Source organism: Oncorhynchus mykiss, chromosome 12 (assembly GCF_013265735.2).
Source record: "Oncorhynchus mykiss isolate Arlee chromosome 12, USDA_OmykA_1.1, whole genome shotgun sequence".
NCBI classification, from domain to species: domain Eukaryota; kingdom Metazoa; phylum Chordata; class Actinopteri; order Salmoniformes; family Salmonidae; genus Oncorhynchus; species Oncorhynchus mykiss.
The window spans coordinates 64,667,194-64,682,060 of NC_048576.1; the positions used below are offsets into that span (position 1 = coordinate 64,667,194).

General features: G+C 42.6%; 1 protein-coding gene across 1 annotated transcript in view; it reads right to left on the bottom strand.

The window, feature by feature from the left end:
* Positions 1 to 214: 214 nt before the first annotated feature.
* Positions 215 to 14,867, bottom strand: part of fam171a2a (family with sequence similarity 171 member A2a) — a 64,462-nt gene continuing 49,809 nt past the window's right edge. The window contains exons 6-8 of the mRNA XM_021624570.2: positions 8,532 to 8,645; positions 5,291 to 5,417; positions 215 to 4,846 (exon numbers count right to left, since the gene is read on the bottom strand). Coding sequence (XP_021480245.2) covers positions 3,193 to 4,846; positions 5,291 to 5,417; positions 8,532 to 8,645 — 1,895 coding nt within the window. The 3' untranslated portion in view covers positions 215 to 3,192. The remainder of the gene's footprint in view (positions 4,847 to 5,290; positions 5,418 to 8,531; positions 8,646 to 14,867) is intronic.

Sequence of the window (14,867 nt, forward strand, 5' to 3'; positions counted from 1 at the left end):
TTAGTCCAGGGCCTAAAGAGACACCTACAAATCCCAATGTAAAATTATATTTCATGAGAAATTGTGACATTACCACAAAAAAGATAGCTTTATAAGCCTATTGCTTTTTCTTCAAAGCTAACTGAATGACATTAGGACAATAAATGCATAGAAAAACATTTTTAAGTGAGCTGCTGATGCCACGCACATGGTACATATTCCAAGCACGCAGATGACTTGTTAAATGCTTTAATTATTGGATTGTATATTAACATTATTAATAACAAGCAATAAAAGTTTGCAAAGATTTGCCTCAGAAATATAGATTTGAGGGGGAAAGGAGGTGGCACCAGTTTACCATAACAGCACATCATCCCTCTGTCTGTTGCCTAGGAGACAACAACTGACCTTGTATAAGCACTCAAACAGTAGGCCTATAGGAATTAAGATTAGCCAGGCATTCATATATATAAAAATAACGGTAAAAAAAAAAGTAAACAAAAATAACTTTCTCAAGTCATATTTAATCAGAACACAACACACCCAATTTACACTGTTTCCAGCAATGACACCATTGTGTGGTAGGTTGTGATTTGTCAGAATACACAGATGCTGCACTTGCTAATATGGGTAGTTTCATCAGTGGCTTGCCCTGCACTGACAGGGGTGGAGAGACTTGACACACTTTCAAAGCTCTGACTGTCTTGTTTATAGACGTCAAACATCAGTATTATCCTTGTCCTCAGAATAATTTCTGATGTCAATTTCTGATGACGCCACATAGAACACACGATTCAGTAGTGCTTCGTAGGGCCAATATAACTAGTAGTGTTCATGTGCCAACCTCATCCCTTAAAATGGACGTTAACTTCATCCCCAAAACATACCCTGGCCCCCAAAAAAGAAACAAATCTCTCTCTGAAATAGTCTAAGGAGATTCCATATCAGAGCTGAGCTGGTTAATTCACAGAGACAGGTGGCTCAATTCTGCAAGCTTAAAACATCAAACCATTTTGAAGTTGAGAGAAGCTGAAAAAAGACCACAACTGCACAAATGCTTATGAGAAGAGGAACATGCATGTTCGTTGTAATCTTGAGTCTCAAACCACAGGGAAACCACTTCACATACTTGTATCAACTCAGTAACTCAAAATGTGGAAAGTGTGAAACTTTAAAAATAGATTTTCAAGGGTCATTCACATACTTTTGAATGGAGAAAGGGGGGAGAGAGAGAGAGAGAGAGCAGTGACAGTGTAGTTATCCCCCCAAAAACAGTGGGTTTAAAACAGGGATTGTGACAATGCAGGTTTGAAATTAAGAGGACCATTGCTGTGCATCTTAAGCAAGGCCCTACACCTGATTTCCTTTAGGCCGTGCTGTATATTAGTCCACAAGGCAACGTGATAGAACTTCAACTGGACTTCATAAACCTGATAGTGTGTGTGTATGGCTTGATTGCCTTCAAATGACCCCTGATCATCAAGGTTGTGTACTGTTTGTTTAAATCAAAGTTGATTAGCTAACGATAGCTTAACATTGTGTATGACTCAATATCGTAACCTGAAAATAATGAGAAAAACCATGTTACAGAGTATGTGTTAAACCCCAGGTTTAGCCAGTTGCTTTCTGAATGGTTGTACAATGGTACAACTGCTGGGTTAACATACCGAGGCCTTGAATCCAAGCCATTATTTTTTATGCTAAAAAAAAAGGCACTTAAGAGACTAATTGTTTGGTGTGATTTGTTGGACATGAACATTTTTAGGTCTGAGAAAACCTGGATGGATTCCTGTCTTATTGATCTGAAGGCTAATGATTAGATGTTTTGAGAAGATGAGCCAGTGGAGATTACTGACAATATAATATGGGACAGTTTATGGGAACATTAGGTCATTGTGATTTCCACTCAGTCAACTCAGTGTCTTTTCCTTTCACAACATCTTTCAAGTTTGCAATAATACCCAATTGTTCAGTTTTTTTTAAGCTAATGTCTTACATGTCGGTATCATCCAATCCATGTCTGACTTTAAATTGATATTGCAACAAAAAGGTACAGACTTGCAATGCTAAGCTAACAAAAATGTTCTAGCAAACCTTTTCTGTGATGCTCTAATTTGTTTCCAGCCATACTGCTTAATGAACATTTCAAATAATTTTGTCAGGTACATGCTTCCATAGATTTTAATGTTACAAGTCACCAGGTCAGCAGGTTAGTAAAGGAAGAAAAAAACATGACTAACATTTTCTGTCAGTAAGGAAAATGGCAACGCAAAAGGGTTTGCATTATTCTCCAGGCTTCAGTGATAGTAACGTGGAGGTGGTTTTCTGCCATTATCTCCAAGGAACATTTTAGAGTACAAAATGAAACAACAACATTGTTGTAAACCCTGGGTTCTAGGACTTACTTATTAGGATTTCACAATCACAACAGCAACCTTTTTTCCAATGTTTAATACATTGATCTGACTCCTCAATGACATTAAGTACCACTCAGTCATAAAAAGAAGGCCATCTAATCTGTTAAAAAAAAACAAGATTAAAGAGTTGAAAAAAATATATACTAATTCATTCCAATTCTGGCCGACAGTCTTGGTTTTCCATAGGAATCAAAAGTTTCTGTTTGGCCAGCTGACACCTCCCAAAAGGTCTGTAAAAATGACTTGAGGTTAATGCTAAGGTAACAGCAAAATCGGATAGGTAACATTTCCAAGGAATTCTACAAACAGCATAGTGCATTTCTCAAGAATCTCAGAATACCAGCCAGTCAGAGGAACTCTCCCATTTGTTCCCTCTCCCATTTGTTCCCATCCACATGCTTAGGGATCATGATTTTAAAAATAAATAAATCATCAGCCATGTGAAATTTCTAGAGATACGGATATAGCTACCGATCTCAGTGATGTTTTTAGAGATGCAGATATAGCTACTGATCTCCGTAATGACTACAAGCAAATGTGGGTCTTCAAAACATCTGGTCCTTTCTCGACTCATGTGACAATTGTGCTTCTTTGTTTGATTTCCATTCTCACTTCATAATCTCTTTCACACACGTCTTTCTCTTGGTTCTCCAAGACAAACTCTCATATTCTCTGCTCTTCTTTCTGTAGAGAATCTACAAGGGACACAGTCAGAAATTAGGCGTTCATTGACACAGTGGTTTTTCTCCCCCTGTTCTCTTGTAGCTCAATGTTCCCTGAGAGCCCTAGGTATATCTTACTTCCATACCATGAGGGGTCTCTCCTCGCGCTTCTGCCAGGGACTCTTCTTGTTCCCCTCCTCGTCTTTATCATCGGCATCCTCCCCATCCTCGGGGCTGGTGGCTGAGTCCCTGCATGTCACCTCGCTGGTGGTAGTGGTGGTACTGGTCTGGGCGCTGTTATCCTGGCTACGGCTCTTCCGGGGGAACGTGCCCCCACGGGGGGTCGTCTCCGGGGCCTCATCCAGCAGCGGTGCCAGAGAATTGTCCTCTGGAGAGTACATGGCAGCCTGGCTCTCGCTGCTGCTGCTGGGGGGGTCTGTGGTGTCGATGCAGGGGAGTTTAGTATAGGTCTTCCCTGCGTGACCCTTCCTCTCAACCGCAGCTGCAGCCTCCTTTGCTTCCTTGGCCTTCCTCTCCTCCTTTCCCTTCCGCTGCTTCATGTTGGCTTCGCGAGCGACGTCTACTCGGTTGTCATGATGACTCCCCGTGGCTCCTCCACCGCCCCCTCCTCCAGGGATGCTGAGAGTGTCTCCCCCCAGCTCGATGTAGGAGTGGCGAACCAGGGAGTTGGAGCGACCGTCCAGGGAGACGAACCAGGCCCGGGGGTGCGGTTTCACCCCCAGCTCCAGAAGCTTCTTCTCCGTCAGCGCCTGCAGCTCTCCGTTCATCTGAGATATGGTGTTGTCATTGAACAGGACCGGGATGTGGACTGGAGCCGCGTTAGGGTCCGAGGCCCAGTTGGAGTGTCCTTCTGAGTCCTCTCTCTGCTGGCCTGGTTCTTCCCCTTCCTCGTCTTCCTGTTGATGATTCTGTTGTTGCTGGTTCTGTGGTTTCTGCTGCTGATTCTGGTGTACCTGTCCCTGTTGCCTGGGCAGAGTCATGCTAACCTGGATTCCCTCCATGTCATGCTGCATTTGTTGCTGCCTCTCCAAGGCCTGCTCCACAGCCGACAGGTCTGACGACAGGCGCATGTAGTGGGCCGGGATGACCAGCGTGGGCACCACACTCCGATACATGCTCTCCTTCATCTGGTCCATGGAGTGGCAGAAGATGAGCTGGCCGGGCTGGGTGTTTAGAGAGTTGGGCCTGGCTAAGAGGTCCCCGGTCTGGGACGCTGAGTACTCCGGGGGCAGGCCAGAGTACTCCTGGTAGTGCCCGGCGAAGGGAGGCAGTAAAGGTGGTGGAGATGGTGGATCTGAGGAGTAAGCCTGGTTGTCATTGGCGTTGTGATTGTGGCGACGTCGAGGATCATGGGTATTATCCTCCGCTGAGCTGAAGCTGCGGGTGTCGTTGTGGAGCAGCAGCTGAGGGTCCAAGTTGTTAGTGTTAGTAGAGCGTGTTGTCACCTTCATGGGAAAACTCTCCCCACCGCCACGTCTGGTGATACTGTCCGTGTTCACCTTGGAGTGGCGCTGGGCCTTTCCTGGTGGCGTGTGCCGGAAGAAATCCTCCCTGGAGCTGTGGAGATCCCGGGTGGAGGACAGGTCTGATTTGAGGGCGTCTGGGTCACCCCCGGTGGAGGAAGCTGTGTCGATGTGGATGTGGCCTGAGCTGATGAGGTTGAGGTGGGACATGGAGGTGCATTGATCTCTTTTGGAGCCGTCCATGCCGGAGGAGACATGCATCTTGCCGTGACGGTACTGCTGCCGTGGTTTCAGACATCTCCGCCTAAAACAAAACAGGGAAGGATTAAAGGGAGAATGCAACCAAACACACGCATCCATGTATCACATTTGACTCCCTGTAAACAGGAAATTAAACAACAAATAGAGTCCCGGATTGGTTATATTTTTATTTTACACTTTGGACCCAGGCCAGTAATAACGTCACTGATTCAACTAAGCAAGTGCCTGACAGGGTTGGGGTCAATTCCATTTCAATTCAGAAAGTAGTTCCACATTTTCCTTGTTGAAAAGCATTGAAGATAATTGACATTGTAATTTCGTATTTCCTGAAGTGACTGGAATTTAATTGGAATTTACCCTAAACCTGGTGCTTGATGACTCATAGAGTAGCTAGTTCAAAACTAGTGCTGGGTTGGAACAAAAATGTGCCACACTGGGACTGACTACTCCAGGACCTGAGTTGAGACACGTTGGGCCTGATACCAACCTGCAGTAATAGAGCAGCAGACAGAGCAGCACCAGCACCAGCAGAGCCATGGAGCCCAGGATGGTTAGGAGGAAGATGGTGTGGTAGGTGGTGATGTCTCGCAGGCCCATGGGGTTCAAAGCTGAGCCTGCAACATAGGGGTGCACTGTCAAACATTTCCTGTCATTTTTATAGTAAATTACTGGCAGCACAGTAGCCTGTTGCTTATTGTAAATCTATAGTAAAATACTGTCATCACAGAAGCCAGTAAATTACTGTAGACTTACAGGACCTTTACTGAAACACAAATGTACAAAATATTACTGTTACACCTGACTACAGCTACATGCTGTCTTTCCCAAATTTACAGTGCATTACTGGAAGTGTAGTGGTTGGTAAACTGTTGCAGATTTACAGTGCAGGCAGCTAGCGCCAATGATGGGCAGTATATCTGTTAGGTATTTCAATACCAATCATTTGTATTTCACTGGCCTGAAGTACAATTCATGTATTTTGTAACAGTTTAATTATAATACATGTATTTGTATTTTCTAATACAAATATAAACCTGCAAGTAGCCCGCTTAATTACAACAACATTCTTGTTTAATGCACTCACTGTAAGTCACTCTGGATGAGTGAATTACCAAAATGTAAATGTAAAAATGAACAATTGCAACACACACTGCTGGGTATTATTCTAATGAGCTCTACCCCCAAACAAAATGTGTTCCTTTTTAAAATTGACATTTGGGTCATTAGCAGACTTTTCTGTCCAGAGCAACTTACAGTCATTAAACAAAACACATATCACAGTCATTGCAAGTAAAATGTTTCTGTAACTGTTACTGAGAATGTTGTTGTAGTTAATGATACATTGGTCTTCAAGGTATTTTCTATTTGTAACAAGATACCTTTTGATGTATCTTTGCCCAGATCTGGCTAGTGCCAAGTACATTACGGTAATATTCACAGTAACTTGCTACTAGGTTCCTGTAACTTACTGTAATATCAGAGCAACGATACAGTACAGTAAGAAAGTAAATGCTACTGTAAACGTAATATTGGTATTTTACTGCAATTACATGGGATTGGTGCAAGCAGGTTGGCTGCTAGGTATGTGTATATTACAGCATATTTATGAATATTTGGTGTTTTATATCACTTGCACTTCTAGAGGCCTAAACAAAGGCTTCCAAACTGTCCGTGATTACAGTAGTGGGCGGGAAATGAAGCTTCTAGTAGCATTGAGGCTTTTCCAGACAATTGTGTCAAAAACAGGTTCATTACTCAAGGCTTTGATCAACACAGTGTACACCAGTGGCACCTGCTGGTCAAAATCATTTAGAACAGACAACTTATATAGATGACGTCTTCTACCAAAACCAATCAGGTGGTTGTTCGACAAAAAAATAAAGTTTCGGACGTCATTGATCATGTGCTTCTGATAAAGTGATACATCTCGGAACGCCGGTATCAAACATAACATCGATAGATTACAGGGCAAAACAGACTTGGCAAAACACTCAAACAGTAAAGGTTTAAGACTTGCTGCCACTCTGACCTGTCCCTATACATATTTAATTGTTAGGGCACTACTACCACATATTAGTTCAGATGGTACAGTATTCTTACTAACGGGTGAAAAAAATATAGCTACTTACAAGGCATGCCTCGGAATATGTTAATGAGCCAAATATTGTTCCTTTACTGTAGATTACCGGAACAGGTTTTAGATTCCAAAAATAGAATCTAGTACTGTACTACAGTACATTCCTGGCAGCACATTAGTCAGTAAATTACTGTCAATTTACAGGTCAAGGTTTTAGTTTCCAAAAATACGGTATGGTAGTGTATTCTATGGTGTACAGCGGTCTCACTAATGGGTGCAACAAATATAGCGTATTACAAGGAATGCTTTTAAATATTTTAAATAGACCGAGATTCTTTCCCCGCCCACAATATTTTCCCACAATATACCATCATTCACATTATGTTGCTGTAAATATACAGCAAAACAGGTAATACAATACAGTTACAGTACTGTAATTTTACCGCAGTGTAGCGGAATGCCATTGAGCCCCCATAATGCATTGCTCTTTAGAGTACTGTACATTAATATAGAAGTACAATAGCTAACAAAATGTTTAGCAGTAAATTCACAGAAATTTGTTACAGTGATAAATAAGATACTAGGATGGGCCAAGTCTGCAACAGGACTCCCTATAAAAAGCTTTGTAATGGACAGACCACAACCCCTAGCTACACAGTTTCTTCGCAAGAGTGCACAAACAAGTGTTCATTATTCAATTTCTATCTCACATTGACATAGCCTTAAGACAGGCATCACCAACTAGATTCAGCAGCGGGACGTTTAAACATTTTTTTTAGCGGATGGTCAGGGCCGTAACATAATTAGAAATAATCAGTAGACTGCAAATTGACCTCAAAAGGTTCAAACAGACTAAAGCATAATCATTTCAAACCTTGCATACATTTGTATACAATCACATAGGTCTCTCTATTATGCGTGGGAATACTTTGGAACAGATTTCCAAAATGAAAAACTTGCTTAGAAAACTTAGGGGGCCAAATAACATCACCCAAGGGCTGCCAGTAGGGGGCCTACAGTGGGGCTGTAGAAAAAAATGTCAAGACTGATGCAAACCTGAGCTATGTCAACATTGTTGACATAGTCAAAAAAAATCACAAAATACAATTACAAAATACCATACAAATCTTTGTATCAAAAATAAATGACGAAATACTTGTATTTTGAAATGTATTTCATTAAAATGGATGTATTATGTATTTTAAAACAAGAAAATACATTTGCTAGTAGTTGGCCCGAGCAGCAACAACATTCTCAGTAATGGTTACAGAATCGTTTTACTTGCTATGACTGTGATATGCTGTTTATCTAGATTAGTTGAATGCAGGGACTGTAAGTCACTGAATAAGACTGTCTGCTAAATTACCAAAATGTATATGTGAAAATGAACATAGCAAAATTATAGTGCCATAAGACTTCGGATACCAATGCAGGGTGAAAGGGAGACTGTGAACAGTGGACAAAATTGTGAACAGCTATAAAAACTTTAAAAAATGGTATAGAAAAGTATTTATGAAAATACAAATTCCAGCTCTCGAAAGTATCTTGTTCCAAAATACAGTGGAGTGTAATTCAGCCCATTGTAATACAAATAGCAAAATACTCAGAAGTCATTTAACTACATATTTCATATTTCACATAGTTACTGTACCTGTGGTTGAGGGAAAGGCAGCCAGCCAATATCCTAGCTGGTTGGCCACAAAACTCCATGTCAGCTGTGCTCCTTCTTTCTTGATGTATCCGGTACCTTTCCTGACCCAGAGTCCTGTTGAAGTCAGCATGAGGGCAGAATTAGTTAGTAGTAGAGTAGGAATTACATTAAACATTGTACGTCAACTTCCTTAACAATTTAAGACATGTATGTGTAGATTTCCATTAGGATACTTATCACTCCAAAATATATTCCCAAAACTGAAAATATATACAAATAAAGGGAACACTTAACAATTAAACAACACAATGTAACTCCAAGCCAATCACACTTCAGTGAAATCAAACTGTCCACTTAGGAAGCAACACTGATTGACAATACATTTCACATGCTGTTGTGCGAATGGAATAGACAACAGGCATTTCTTTGGGGGGCCGCACAGCCCTCCATGTGCTCGCCAGAGGTAGCCTGACTGCCATTAGGTACCGAGATGAGATCCTCAGACCCCTTGTGAGACCATATGCTGGTGCGGTTGGCCCTGGGTTCCTCCTAATGCAAGACAATGCTAGACCTCATGTGGCTGGAGTGTGTCAGCAGTTCCTGCAAGAGGAAGGCATTGATGCTATGGACTGGCCCGCCCGTTCCCCAGACCTGAATCCAATTGAGCATATCTGGGACATCATGTCTTGCTCCATCCACCAACGCCACGTTGCACCACAGACTGTCCAGGAGTTGGCGGATGCTTTAGTCCAGGTCTGGGTGGAGATCCCTCAGGAGACCATCCGCCACCTCATCAGGAGCATGCCCAGGCGTTGTAGGGAGGTCATACAGGTACGTGGAGGCCACACACACTACCGAGCCTCATTTTGACTTGTTTTAAGGACATTACATCAAAGTTGGATCAGCCTGTAGTGTGGTTCTCTACTTAAATTTTGAGTGTGACTCCAAATCCAGACCTCCATGGGTTGATACATTTGATTTCCATTGATCATTTGTGTGATTTTGTTGTCAGCACATTCAACTATGTAAAGAAAAAAGTATTTAATAAGAATATTTCATTCATTCAGATCTAGGATGTGTTATTTTAGTGTTCCCTTTATTTTTTTGAGCAGTGTATTTGTGTGACTATCCCTGCTCTGCACTAACAATACTGATTTCCAATTTATTTTTTCCCCAAAGCATGCTCATAATCCCTGTGCACAACAATTTCAAGGATAATCACATATGCAGTGGGGAGAACAAGTATTTGATACACTGCCGATTTTGCAGGTTTTCCTACTTACAAAGCATGTAGAGGTCTGTCATTTTTATCATAGGTACACTTCAACTGTGAGAGACGGAATCCAAAAATCCAGAAAATCACATTGTATGATTTTTTAGAAATTAATTAGCATTTTATTCCATGACATAAAATACTGACCTTCTCCAGATCCTTCAGGTTTCGGGGCTGTCGCTGGGCAATACGGACTTTCAGCTCCCTCCAAAGATTTTCTATTGGGTTCAGGTTTGGAGACTGGCTAGGCCACTCCAGGACCTTGAGATGCTTCTTATGGAGCCACTGCTTAGTTGCCCTGGCTGTGTGTTTCGGGTCGTTGTCATGCTGGAAGACACAGCAACGACACATCTTCAATGCTCTTACTGAGGGAAGGCGGTTGTTGGCCAAGATCTCGCAATACATGGCCCCATCCATCCTCCCCTCAATATGGTGCAGTCGTCCTGTCCTCTTTGCAGAAAAGCATCCCCAAAGAATGATGTTTCCACCTCAAAGCTTCACGGTTGGGATAGTGTTCTTGGGGTTGTACTCATCCTTCTTCTTCCTCCAAACGGCGAGTGGAGTTTAGACCAAAAAGCTCTATTTTTGTCTCATCAGACCACATGACCTTCTCCCATTCCTTCTCTGGATCATCCAGATGGTCATTGGCAAACTTCAGACGGGCCTGGACATGCGCTGGCTTGAGCAGGGGGACCTTGCGTGCGCTGCAGGATTTTAATCCATGAAGGCGTAGTGTGTTACTAATGGTTTTCTTTGAAACTGTGGTCCCAGCTCTCTTCAGGTCATTGACCAGGTCCTGCCGTGTAGTTCTGGGCTGATCCCTCGCCTTCCTCATGATCATTGATGCCCCACGAGGTGAGATCTTGCATGGAGCCCCAGACCCAGGATGATTGACCGTCATCTTGAACTTCTTCCATTTTCTAATAATTGCGCCAACAGTTGTTGCATTCTCACCAAGCTGCTTGCCTATTGTCCTGTAGCCCATCCCAGCCTTCTGCAGGTCAAAAATGTATCCCTGATGTCCTTACACAGCTCTCTGGTCTTGGCCATTGTGGAGAGGTTGGAGTCTGTTTGATTGAGTGTGTGGACCGTTGTCTTTTATACAGGTAACGAGTTCAAACAGGTGCAGTTAATACAGGTAATGAGTGGAGAACAGGAGGGATTCTTAAGGAAAAAACGTCATTCTTACTGGTTGGTAGGTGATCAAATACTTATGTCATGCAATAAAATGCTAATTAATTACTTAAAAATCATACAATGTGATTTTCTGGATTTTTGTTTTAGATTCTGTCTCTCACAGTTGAAGTGTACCTTTGATTAAAAAAAATATAGACCTCTACGTGCTTTGTAAGTAGGAAAACCTGCAAAATCGTCAGTGTATCAAATGCTTGTTCTCCCCACTGTACACAGTATATTCTATGTAATCCTGGAGTAAGCAGATGGAACAGCTCCATCGTTACTGTACTGAACGTGTGCTGTGAATCTATTACTTCACATTATAAGGCCAGCGGTGTTATGCATTCATATCCAGTGATGCGTAGCTCGTCTGTACAGAACATACACAAATGATGAGCGAATAACGTGATTCAGGGAAGGAAGACAGCTTTGAGTCCAGGGAGATGCTTTCCGACCATAACCACAATAACAAAAGAGGAGCGAGGGGGGAAAAAAAAGAAAAAAGAGAAAATAAATAAAAACTTGGTCACAAAAAAAAGAGAAAAGAAGAAGAGAAGAACCATTTCCCATGATGCCAGGCGCCCTGAGGAGAGGGTCACGATTCAGTAGCTTAATGCGTCTTGACAGGGAGACCTCTGCCCACAGTACACCCAAGGTCCCCTTCTACATCATCCTCCCGCTCCTAAAATAGTTTTAATTTCTGTCATTCTCGTTAGCATTTTCACTTTGCAGAAAACAAACACAGAGGCAGGTTAAGATTAGGCCTACATGTTACTTATGCAAGTGTCCTGAAAGATTTTAACACATTGTAGGGGAGAAACAGTGGTCTAAAATAAAAATGTCAAGTTTAAAGTAAGATATAGCTTATGATTAATAACATATTTGAAAAAAATAAACATAACATTGCCTTTCAAATCGAATAATACAACTATTTGCTTAAATAACTATTAGATCAATATCATCTGTTTAGACTACAAACATTTGTTGGACTCTTTTAGTGCTAATACCCCAGGCAAGGGAAGTCTGTGAATATTGCCTTTGTCATCACAGCAGCAATACAACCAGGGCCTGTATTAATTAAAAGTGCTCATCTAGGATCAGGTCATCTTATTTATTATGATCAAAAAGTCAAAACTGATCCTAGATCAGCACTTTTACTGACGCTTTGTGAATACAGACAGAGGCTTGGAAATCCATTAGGCCAGCTTTACTGCCCATTGGCTACAGTACATCTCTTTTTTAGACATTAATAGACGATCTGGCATCCACAACCTCAAACATTGAACCACCTGAGAAGTCAACATTGGACATCTAGGCTACATATTGAGCCAAGCTCTAATTAACACAACCTAAGTGGTGTGAATAGAAACACACTCAACAATCCTCTAAAGTAGGGTAAAAGGGAGGTGAGAGTGAATTGAAGTGTGAATGTGTGTCATGCCAGATCACTTATCTAGGAGGTGCTCGACCATGGATGTAGTTATGTATATCGACCACTAGGGGTCGTCATGCACACAGATGAACAGTAGTAGGGGCTTTTGTTTATCTCCTCAGTATAAGGCAGGGGGATTTCCAAGCCACCCCCCACAACCCCCTGACAGAGTGTGTGCATGCATGTGATCCGTCTCCAAAACAAACACAGACACACAGCTGAGTCTGGAGAGATGGCGCCTCTGATTTAGTGTCTCCTGGGCTATATGGAACAAGAAACACTGTCGTCCTTCTTCCTCCTCCTTTCCCTTTTAAAGACGCCTTGAAGGAGGAGGATGGGAGGAGATCACATGGGAGGGGTCATCATGGACAGAGAGAGAGAGAAAGAAAGAGAGTTTTCCTCCCGCCTGACGAAAGGGTCATGTTCAACTTTGATTCAACTTTTTTGACTCATCATCACACTGCATTTTCTCTTGTACTCAAGTGTCATGCATATGTGCAAATGGATATGCAGACTGCACGCACACCCACATACACACAAACGTGTGATTCAGTCCGAAACAAATCCATTTCTCTCTTCAGCAGCAGCTCACTCTGGCCATCCACCCACGTCCAATGAATATTAATCTTCTCCATGTTTCACTCTAAAATCGAATTTCCTCTGTCTCAATGTAGACTGACAGTCAGCAGCCTGGCATTACAGCCCATTTAGCTCTTCCTTGATAGATCTGTCACAGTGCCACAGTACACTACAGTACCCACCAACTAAAGGCTTCCATGGCAGCACCTGATTCTATTTGCTAGAGTATTCCGAGTGCTCCTGGCAGGTTTCCCAAACTTCCCCTTCTGCCCCAAACATCTACAAAACACATTGTGGATTTAAAGCCTTAGCACAAAGTCTTGCAAGTGTAACCTGGCACACTGGAGGAGTGGAGTGTGTGTGTGTGTGTGTGAGAGAGAGAAATCTGGTGTAAAACCTAACTCTGGAAGAGAGGCCCAGGCATCCAGACTTACAGTAACTCATAAATCTAGAGGACCCCCTGGGCATACTAGACTAGAGGCCCATTTCTCTACTCAACACTGATCTTAAAGTTCCACGGGAGTTTATTTTATTGCTCTGTGTGGGATTCAGAGTGGGATTCTACCTGTCTAGTACTTGTTGACATTGGGTGAACCTGCGATGTTACTTGATTTGTTTTGAGTAGAAACTTTCAGGTTTACTGCTTCTGCATAGGTCAGGGAAAACTCAGGATAACTCAGGGACTTCGTTGGACGTAAACTAAACCATGACGGAAACAAAGAATTCCTTATTCCTATGCGCTGTTATTCAGAAGTGAACCCGCTTTTATGTATACAATATATAGTGAAATACTGTATAGAGCACTCGAGACATACTGTAGGACACCACTTGCTGCAGTACTACATGAGGGTCAGTGGGGGGCACTCTTCCCTCTTAAGCAAACAAAAGCCCACATCCCCAGAGCAGGGTGTGTGTATGTGTGTGTGCATGGTGGAATTAGAGGTGACCCCTTTAGAGATGACACGGTTAAACAACACATCCACCCTGGTGTCCACATTATAATCAGTAAGCCTCTCACCACCTAGCTAACTGTTCGTTCGTCACTGCAGATAATGAGATATGAGCTCTGGGCCTCCCACTTCGTGGACGGTTGAATAAAAACCCATACAGTTAAATAATGCATGAACCTAATGCTGCAACGCTCTGTTTGACTAATCAGTTTGCTTAAATCCTGTGCTATATTGTTCTTTTGGGTTTTACTGTAAAGATTTGATTTCCATTTACTCTCAGCTACGGTACAGAGTAAAACATGTGCATGCATCGAATTTGAGCAAACTACTAAATTCAACACCCACAAATACCCACAATATAAGCCACTTAATGGAGCGCGAGAGTGAGAGATTGTTGTTAGTGGGGGGTGCCTAGTCAATTGGCAGTAACCTGTTTTGTCCCAAGCTCAGTAACTTGTTTTGTCCCAACACTGAACATTAGGGTCAGCACTCACAACCATTAATCCTCAGTCATCTTAGCCACCCTGACAGGATGTGAGCAATAGCCTACAGCTAACTCCAACAGACCAGCTCATCCCACTATCCAAAATCTCTCCCTCCACCACAGCTTTGTTGTCCCCTTTCTCCTCTACTCAAAAAAACTAACCCTTCAAACCTCTCCTCCCTCCCTCCTTCGTCCATCTGTGTCTCTGTTTGCATCTCATAACACGTCACCGTGGCAACATAGGACCAGAGAGGTGGGGAACATTGCCTCCTCTGTCCCAGGCCTCCTGGAGCTACATAACAGGCCTAATCACATCATCAGGCTTCAGGACAGCAACACTCTTCAGCTGCAGTTTTCCACACAGGGTGTTAAAAAGGGATGTTCACACAAAGTCTGTTTTCATGTTTGCTGCACATTGAACCCACAACTATGGTATCGGAAT